The following is a 10,391-nucleotide window of genomic DNA, read 5'->3' as shown; positions in this document are numbered from 1 at the left end:
AAACCCAATAAAAGTGAAAGTGAAGAGATCTAAGTAATCATTAAGAAATTTTGAGACTTGCTTACCAAAAAATATTGCAATTGGAGTGAAGTTTCTGGATCTATAATCTCCTTCTCTAGTCCTCCAACTTCTCCTTCTTCCTCAAGCTTCACATACACAAGATTTCTCTCGAAAATGGCTCACAAGCTCACACAATACATCAGGGTTTCGAGATCTAGGGTTTGGGTCTTGGAGGCTGGAAATGAGGTCAGCCTATGGAGGTTAAAGTGTTTATGTAACGACCCAAAAATCAGGGGTAAAAATTTCATTTTTAATATAGCTAAAACATTGATTCCTTTTATTTCAAACATTTCAAATCATCATTAAGTAAAACATTTATCAGAGTTCATCCCAAAATCATTCATTGCGGAAAGTATATGTGTGTGCACTGCAATCAATCTGAGCCCTTCTTTTCCAAATCGATGATACCTGAAACCAAAACTGAAAACCGTAAGCACAAATCTTAGTGAGTTCCCTAGAGCATACACCACATAATCCACATATTCACATAATCCATATGAGTTGTAACAGCTACATAAACCTTATCAATCACACAAGCCATGCATACAAACATATAAGGATGCCATGAAAACCCTCCAAGGTCTTACTCCGGGTGTCATGGGAACCCCCACATGGTCTTAGCCCACTGTCATACCAACCATACATATAAGGATACCCTGGAAACCCTCCAGGGTCTTACTCCGAGTGCCCTGGGAACCCCCATATGGTCTTAGCCCAATGCCATGGAAACCCTCACATGGTATTGACTAAGGATGCCATGGAAACCCTCCAAGATCTTACACCCTAGTGCCTCGGGAACCCCCCGAGGTCTTCCTTGCAAGCATCACAAAGACAAATAGCATATCACATGCCACATAATCAACTAGCATACCACATAACACGAAATCAACTAGCATACCACATAACACGAAATCAACTAGTATATCACATAATGCATAATGAGCCGGCCTTGGTGCCTTAGAACCATTGGTATGGTGAGGAGACTCACCTCGAATGCAAAAGCTTCCCGAAAGAAATCCTTAGTTGCTGCCATGTCCACTTCCCGAGCTATCAATACCAATCAATATACCCAATTAGCAATTGAGTCCCATACCATAATCCTTAATCCATGCATGGGGTAAAATTACCATTCTACCCATGGCCCAGTATGATCCAAAACTAAGGCCCAGACCAAAACAAAAGCCCAACACAATAATGTCCATAAAACCATCAATGGCCCAATTTTCCAAATTGGGCCCGGACCTTTCTAATGGACCTTATACTAAAGCCCAATATTCTCTTTAGTCAATAATCCTGACCCCAATTGGCCCACGAAGGCCCACAACAACCTAATCCAAGAATTGGCCCAAATCGAGGCCCATAATGCGAAGTCCATTTCTATATTAGGCCACAAGGCCCAATAGGCCCAACTATTCAATTATTGGCCCAAAGATACATTCAGGCCCAACTATCATCAAATCCAGACCCAAAACCATTAGGGCCTAAAGGTCCGAAGTCCACAAAGGCCCAAGTCCTCCTGAGAGCGTACGCCCAACGTACCTCTTATGTATGCTTAGCGTACTGGGCAAAAGGGTTGTACGCGCAGCGTACTACATTATACGCCCAATGTACAAACGCCTGATGCATAAAATCCATTAAGTGCTTAATGCTTCAAACCAAGGGACCAAATTACAGATCTGAGCTCTTCCTAACGTCTTAATCCATAAAGTCACTGACTTGGTGACTTATATGACCTACATGAACCCAAAATCAAAGTATAACAATCTACTTCCATGAAAATGATCATAACTCTTGCATGAATCCATTAAGACCTCCAAGATGGCAAGTTTATGCCTTAGGGAGTTACTTACCACCAAGGGTGGCATCCCTAAGCCTAAAAACGGATTTGGAACCATAAAGCTCCATTCTTGGGACCAAAAAGATCCAAAAACTCAACATAATAGATCTAAGCATTCAATGGTCAAGTTCAGAGCTTTATACCTTCATCAAGTTGAAAATGAGTCACAAAAGCCAGATCCATAAGCTTCTTCTTGATCTCCATCTTTGCATCCAACTCCACCTTCTTGAAAATGGGTCAAACACCCCAAAAATGGACTCCATAAGCTCAAAATGCCACCATGGATGATATATGACGATTTATAGGGTTTAGAGGGATGGAGGCTGAAGGTATTAGGGTTAGGTTAAGAGATAAGGAACTTAAATAGGGTCTAAGACCCTAAAATAGGGTTTTGGTCTGATTGGCGTACGCCCAGCGTACATATGGTACGCCCAACGTACTCCGAGGAACATTCGCGACCATCCTGGTCATTACGCCCATCGTACTCCAAGGTACGCCCAACGTACTGCCTTATTCACTAGTACGCCCAACGTACGCCCCTCGTATTCGACTAAGCCTTAAACCCACGAAACTTCCGAAGGCCATAACTTCTTCGTTGTAAGCCCGGTTCCGACGATCCTTATATCAACGGAAAGGTAACAAGAAGCCCTACACTTCTAACAACTCAAACCTTTCTTAAGACCTTCCGAACAAGAATCCATTTTCCTTACCGAAATACCCCTACGCTCCAAAATACGAACCGAACACCCGGATCACTTCTAATGCATCACCCGAACCCAAATGGGCCTAGATCTTACCTTTTCAAAAGCCATAATTCTTATGATGACCGATCTTCGGGCCATATCCTCATACTAGGAATCTATTTGGAACAGGATGTTACAGTTTAAATAGGGTGTAAAGTCCCGATTTTAGGGTTTCCCAAACCCAGTCCAACTCGTCGAGTTTGTCCTCCCCAACTGTCGAGTTGGTCTTCTAAAACGCTCGGTCCAGCATTCCAACACGTCGAGTTTTCATCCTTGAACTCGACGAGTTGGCTTCTTAATTGAAGTTTTTCTTTCCTTAGTTAGTCTTCGAGATTATGGGTGTTACAATAAGCCACGTCATGGTGATGCTCCACCACGTCGTGGCCACTATTTTAAAATAAATACAAGAAAGATGATTCATACCTGGACCAGATGTTACAATCATAATTTTTTTATTGATTCAAGTTGTAGAGGTGATTGTGGTGGTGGGTTTTACCATAGACTACATCGTTTTTCTTTTCTAGATCAAACTTCACCAGAAGCCTGTGTTTCCCTCCTCTTTACTGAACGATTCCCCTAGAAATAGGTTCCAATTAGACGAGAATATAAAGTCGATGTCCCTGAATTTGATGCTAATAAAGATTTAGGGATCAAGATTTTGATGTTGCAATCGTACTATGTTGATTGATTTTTGTGAGAATCTTATTGTGTTGATTGGTTTTTATGAAAATTATACAATGTTGATTAACTTTTGGTGCTTATTACTTGATGTGGAAGTGTTCTTGTCAAATGCCTTTGGTTAGCATCTATGTGGTTTTTTTTGATTCTATATCTTCTTGTTAATTCCATTTTATAGGATTGATTCATATATGCTTGATGCTTTATTTTGGTTAAAGATTTTTTTTTTAATCTTTGTTTTAATTAAAGATGTTGGTTGAAGAATCTAAGACTTGGAGAAGATGAGAGTGGATTGGCGGTGTAGGGGATGATGGTGATGATAGTGGTGGTTAGAGATGGTGGTGATTGGTGATAGTGATGATGCTGATGATGACATGTAGGTGGTGGTGATGGTGGGCGAGTAGTGGTAGAAGCAATGGTAAAAGGGCAATTTCATTTTTTTAAAAAGGTTTAACATCCCCTCTTTAGGGCGGTTGGAGGGGATGACTACCGGTGTTACCAAGACCCTCCATAGTGACCAATGATATTACTTTTCCAAAAGTATGACCAAAGATGTTATTTTATGTAAACAATAGGGACCAAAACTGTAATTTACTTATAGAAAATGGTAGGGATGAGCATATGGACCGGGGAACCGGCCGGAACCGGTCCCGGAACCGGAACCGGCCGGAACCGGTCCCGGAATCGGAACCGGAACCCGATGGAATCGGTCGGGCCGGGACCGGTACTATAATCTCGTCAATTTTTGGAACAGGGACCCGGTAAGAACCGGTCATTGGAACCGGCCCAAAACCGGGAACCGGACCGGATAACTCACTCAAATTTTGAAAGTTGCATAACTCACTCAATTTAACTTTTTTTGACCTGGATATTTTTCCTACATGTAGATTATGATTTGTACTTAAGCTTAAACTATAAAAACGCTTGATTTGGTTAAAAATTAAATGAGTTACAAGCCCCACAAGGAAGGGTATCAAATCAGAATTTTTTTTATGTTTCAACAATTAAATGTAATCTGACTTTGTTGTTCAAATGTGCATAACTCACTCAATTTAACTTGTTTTGACCTGAATCTTTTTCCTACATGTAGATTAGGATTTGTAGTTAAGTTTAGACTATAAAAACGTTTGATTTGGTTAAAAGCTGAATGAGTTACAAGCCCCGCAAGGAAGGGTGTCAAATCAGATTTTTTTTTATGTTTCAACAATTAAATGTAATCTGACTTTATTGTTTAAATGTGCATAAATCACTCAATTTAACTTGTTTTGACCTGAATCTTTTTCCTACATGTAGATTAGGATTTGTAGTTAAGTTTAGACTATAAAAACGCTTGATTTGGTTAAAAATTGAATGAGTTACAAGCCCCGCAAGGAAGGGTGTCAAATCATAATTTTTTTATGTTACAGCAATTAAACGCAATCTGAATTTGTTGTTCAAATGTGCATAACTCACTCAATTTAAGTTTTTTTGACCTGAACATTTTTCCTACACGTAGTTTAGGTTTTGTAGTTAAACTTAGACTATAAAAACGCTTGATTTGGTTAAATATTGAATGAGTTACAAGCCCCGCAAGAAAGCGTGTCAAATCAAATCGGATCCAAAATCGGAAACCCAGCAAAAACCGGACCCGGACCCGGAACCGGTGGAACCGGAACCGGTAGAACCGCCGGGCCGGTTCGGTTCTTGATTTTGGCCGAAGCCTGTTCCCGGTTCGGGTCCGGGTCGGACCGATTCCGGCCGTTTTGGTCCGTTTGCTCATGCCTAGAAAATGGTGTTGTATTTAGATCCCGTGAGGGTATTTTGGTAAATAGATGCTTAGCTCGCACCTCTTTTGTTCCAAATATATACTATTTCCTCTCCAGCCCCACGATTTCATTCTCTCAATCCTCACTTTTTAGGGTTTTCGTAACCCTTTGCGTCTCTTTATCGCTGCACCATTCGATGGCTGAGGAAGCACAGTATTCGTCCGGAGCTGACTACGCCACCACGAAACGCAAGTACGATGACTCAACTACACCACCTCCGCCTTCATCCACCCGTCGAGCCACTGGATTTTCCGCTCCCATAATCCCTTCACAGTCTCCCGACTCCGCCCCGGCTTACAACAGCGTACCTCCGCCCGTAGATGAGATCGAGCTGGCTAAACAGAGAGCACAGGAGATCGCTGCTCGTCTCTTCAGCAGTGCCGAGGCCAAACGCCCGAAGTTCGATAATGGCGGAGGAGGCGGCGGATATGATTCCAATGATAGCAAGGGGTTCAGCTCTGGTCCTCCGGGTTCGATTCTTTGCTCTAATCTCATTTTTCATGTGCCTTTTCGCTGTAGGGTTTGTGACTGTGATTATTGCTTTGGTAACCTCGTCTTGATCTCTAAGACGAGCATGTCATTTGAATGAATTCGACTAAAGTTAGGTAATAATGAAAAATGAATCTTCTAATTGTTTCGGAGCAACTAGAAAGGGATTACAGGACTAGGAAGAATTCTGTTTCATGATTATGTGGGTTGAATAAATTGTAACAAACAGTTTAGGTTTCATTTGTGCTTTCACTCACAGATACACGTGCACAAAATGTGTGAAGTACTTAATGTGTACATGATCTGAAAACAGATGTGTTTTGTGTTTGAAATCAATAATGATTTATATACGTCCTCAGATCACCTGCTTATGGTTTACTTTTCTGTAAGTGCAGATTATGGACAAAAGCCTTATTCGACCACTGCTGTATCTTCTGCTTATGGTTATGGCAACCCAAGTAAAAAGATCGACATCCCAAATGGAAGGGTAGGTGTGATAATTGGTAAAGGTGGAGAGACTATAAAATATCTTCAGCTGCAATCTGGAGCAAAGATCCAAGTTACCAGAGACATGGATTCAGATCCTCATTCACTCACCCGAACTGTAGAGCTAACAGGTACTTCAGAATCAATAGCAAAGGCTGAGCAGTTGATTAAGGATGTGCTTGCTGAGGTATAGTTGATATCAACATGATATGCTTTCCATCTAGTTGTAACATGCTTTGAGTAGCATGTATATGTTTATATGTTCATAATTGTTGATTTTGTTATTTAGGCTGAGTCAGGAGGTTCTGGCATAGTTTCTAGAAGAATGCCTGGTGAGTCAGGTGGTGCTGAACAGTTTGTGATGAAAGTACCTAACAACAAGGTATTTTATGCTTAAAGCTGGTTTAAGTTTACTAGTCATTTGTTGCAACTGGTCTTTAACTGTTCCATTTTTGTTCATGCTTCTAGGTTGGTCTTATTATTGGTAAAGGGGGGGAGACCATAAAGAATATGCAAGCCAGTACAGGAGCTCGTATTCAGGTCTATTTAAGTTTCTCTGTTCTCTATGAGCCTATCTTCTATATCGAGTGTTAAAGTCTCTCTTTTGAGGACTACACTTGACAAGAGAAATGATTATAGCTGAAAAGATTATTGTACCTGTTATCAGGTGATACCATTACACCCACCCCCTGGTGATACTTCAACAGAGAGGACAGTACAGATAGATGGATCCAGTGAGCAGATTGAGGCTGCAAAACAGTTGGTTAATGAAGTAATCAGTGAGGTATGTGCAGTTATACAAGGAGACCAAGCATCAGCTTGGTTTCAGAAACTGTATGCTAGATTGCACTTGCTTTTCAGTATACATAGCATCTTTATTCTTACTTGGATAACATAGTATACTTTGATTGCTCAATATGTGAATCCAATGGTTGCATGATTCAAAATGAAACTCTTTAAAATGGGTTTTTTTTAGAACTTTCTGCTAATTTAGGACAAATTAGGTATCTTTTAGTTAAAGGTTGTTACACCTCCCATTTCTGCCCTTCTTATTTGGTATGTTATTGTAGAACATATTTTTTTTGAAGTCATCTTATACCATAATCCATAAACTCGATAAATTGCCACCACCTGCTTCTATTCCCTATATTCTACATGTACAATCTGAGGTTGCAGATTTCTGTTGGTGCTGCTCTTTGGAATGAACAGCTGTCTGAATGGTAAATGCATGCAGATACATATATTTCATAATGAAAAGAAGAGAGCATATTTGTATATTGGATTGGATTGCCTCTGCAGGGCTGTTGGAAGTTGGAACTTTGTCATCTATACTTACAGTTGTTAGAATCAACTGATGACTGTCTTATTGGTGTTCTAACAAGGAAATATATATATATATATATATATATATATATATATATATATATATATATATATATATATATATATATATATATTACATACCTGGTTATGAATATGATAAATCTAGGGTTTATATGGATATCTGATATAGTTAATAAGCATATAAAGATTATGCTGAACCTAGATTTAAGGACTCGAATATTATAGTTGTATATGTCTTGTTGCTGATATTGCTGTTAGGATGATTCAGTGGGTGTTGGGGTAGTTGGAGTTTTGGTGACACCAACTTGAAACTGGTATGGCTCTAAATCTCTTTCCAGAAGAACTGCAAATATATCATTGCTATAGAGATTTCTGCGTGGTGTGCTATACTATCTATACAGTATACATATTGGGGTTTGATTGAGGATATTAATTGCCTAATTCCTAACACACTATTTATAGGTTATTCACCATTTTTATAAACCATAAGTGTTTCTTTGGATAAGAATGATACACTGCTATCATATATTGTATAGTTTTTTGCCTCCTTTTTTGTTGTTGTTGTTGTTGTACCCATTCACTTCGAATAGGGAGAGGATGGTCTTCTTCTCACTTCTCTTCTGCTGGAGTAAGCTCGGTAATACCACCCGACCAGTACGGTATGTAGGCCACTAAACCCCGTCTTGATATATAATCATATCATCAATATCAATTAATGTGCTTTAATAATAATAATAATATCTGTGCTGCTACTACTTACTTGTAATATGTAATTGCTTTCCATGCTTTTTTCTGCCTACCATATCTATATGAATGTATAAAATTAGTAGTATATGCTTTGTTAATTAATTTTTACCATGCATGTTTATAAAATGTTTTTTTTGGCTAATTTGAGATGATGACTTTTATCATGCAGAATCGTCCGAGAAACTCAATGGGAAGTGGTGGAGGAGGATATTCACAGCAAGGCTACCAAGCTCGACCCCAGACAAACACCTGGGCCCCACCTGCACCCCAAATGCCACAACAAGGCTATGGTTACATGCAACCAGGTGCATACCCCGGTCAGCCCGCTCAATACTCCCAACCCCAATACGGCGGCTACCCTCGTTCAGGCGGATATGCCGCCGGCTGGGACCAGTCCGGTCAGCAAACCGCACCGGGAGCTGCTGCTGCTGGTGCTGGTAGTGGTTATGATTACTACAACCAGCAACAAGCTCCCCAAACCCAACCACCTGGCGGCACCGTGGCGGCAGCAGACGGGTCTGGTTACGGGTACAGTCAGCAGGGTCAAGGTTACGGTCAAGATGGATATGGTGGGTACTCGCAATCTGGTTATGCGCAAGGATACGATCAACAAGGCTATGGTAATCCAACAGCTGGATATAATGAAACCTCTGATGGTCAAACTGGTCAAACTGCTTCATATGGTGGACAAGGTGATACTACTGCTGCTCAAGCTCCACCACCTGCATCTGGAGCTCAATCTGGTTATGTTCAGCCTCCACCGCCTGCTGCTGCTTCATATGGTTCCTATGGGGCTCAGCCGCCTTCTGGATATGGTGGGTATGGACAGAAGCCTCCTGTTACTCCACCGGCTTACGGGCAGCCGCCACCACAGCAGTCTCCTAATGCTGCCCCACAAGGTGGTGGCTATGCCCAACCAGCTCCTTATAGTGGTTATGGGCAGGCGGATGCAAGCGGTCAGCGCCCTCCTTATGGTGGTGCTGCTGCTGGGTATGGCCAAGCAGCATATGGGCAGCAGCCAGCTGCAGCAGCATATGGAGGCTCGTATGGCGGTGGTTACCCCCAGCAACCTCCTGCATATGCCGGCGATGCTGCTGCTCCGGCGACCCAAGCAAGTCAGGGTAGCAGTGGTGGTGCGGTTGCGAAAGCTTCACCTCAGCAGAGTTGATCAGGTAAGAAGAGTAGAATGTTGGTTATAAAATTGTGGTAAGTGGTAACTCAGATGATCTTTTCTTTCCTTGTTAATTGAATATTTTTGCATGTTTTTGTTGGATACTTGGATATGCCCTTTTTAGACATTTCACATGTTCCATATTCCATATTGCATCATCATATGTATGAGTCATGTTTGGTGATTGTTTAAGTTAATTGTTGACATGTAACCTTGTTTCCCCTTTTATGATCGATTATGGCATGGATTTTAGTGAACTCTTCAATTAAAGTCGAACACTTATTCAGAAAGTTCTTAGCTACGGAGGTGAAGAAAATAATTATCGTAGATAGAATTTATATTATAAATTTGTGAGATTTGATTAGAGCATCGATCAAGAATGAAATAGAGCCACGTGCTCGTCTGCATATTCAAAACATGAGTACAATAAAATATACAATAAGGAGATTAATGTAAGGCTAAAATAAGAAGGGTAATTAAGCGAAAGATCCCCAAGTAAATGTGACTAATAAAGCAAATTTACTTTGGGTGTCGAAAACTTTGGTGAAGAATTTAGGGGTGGCCATTTGATCCGAACTTGAAAAAAACTGGAACCGGCCCCAGATTGGAATGGGATTACATATTATCCGTGCATTAAACTCGATTTTGGAACTTAATGGTAAGGCTTATGACTATATAATTATCATATAATAAAGTACATAATTTTAAAAGCAAGTAAATACGAAATTATGAAATCATACATCTTGTTCTACAAAACTCAACTACACAAAAATAAACAAAGCATCACAATTCACACAAAATGCAAATGAATACAATGCACTCGTTCAAAAGCTTAGTGAGACAAATATGATTTGATAATAACTTAGAAGATGTATATAGTAACACTTATATTAGTTATATAGTTTTTTAATTTTTTTTTACAAATTATCAAATTACATAAGAAATGAGAAGATGTATATAATAATATTGATTGATTAAAATTATGTTTTTAACATATCTAAAAGATTAACACTTGAAAAAAAATCCTTCAA

At 40.1% G+C, this 10,391-nt stretch overlaps 1 protein-coding gene across 1 annotated transcript; it reads left to right on the top strand.

Moving 5' to 3' along the window:
• The first annotated feature begins 5,180 nt into the window (after nucleotides 1-5,180).
• LOC145118990 (KH domain-containing protein) lies at nucleotides 5,181-9,503 on the top strand. Its single transcript, XM_079054635.1, has 6 exons — nucleotides 5,181-5,593; nucleotides 6,008-6,285; nucleotides 6,388-6,480; nucleotides 6,567-6,638; nucleotides 6,766-6,882; nucleotides 8,359-9,503. Exons 1-6 carry the CDS (start codon nucleotides 5,260-5,262, stop codon nucleotides 9,355-9,357), a joined length of 1,893 nt encoding a protein of 630 aa, XP_078910761.1. The 5' UTR covers nucleotides 5,181-5,259; the 3' UTR covers nucleotides 9,358-9,503.
• Nucleotides 9,504-10,391: the final 888 nt, after the last annotated feature.

This window comes from Lactuca virosa, chromosome 6 (genome assembly GCF_052849685.1).
Source record: "Lactuca virosa cultivar CGN04683 chromosome 6, Lactuca_virosa_CGN04683_v6, whole genome shotgun sequence".
Classification (NCBI taxonomy): domain Eukaryota; kingdom Viridiplantae; phylum Streptophyta; class Magnoliopsida; order Asterales; family Asteraceae; genus Lactuca; species Lactuca virosa.
The sequence above is the reverse complement of the archived record's forward strand: the minus strand, read 5'-3'. Positions and strand labels throughout refer to the sequence as shown.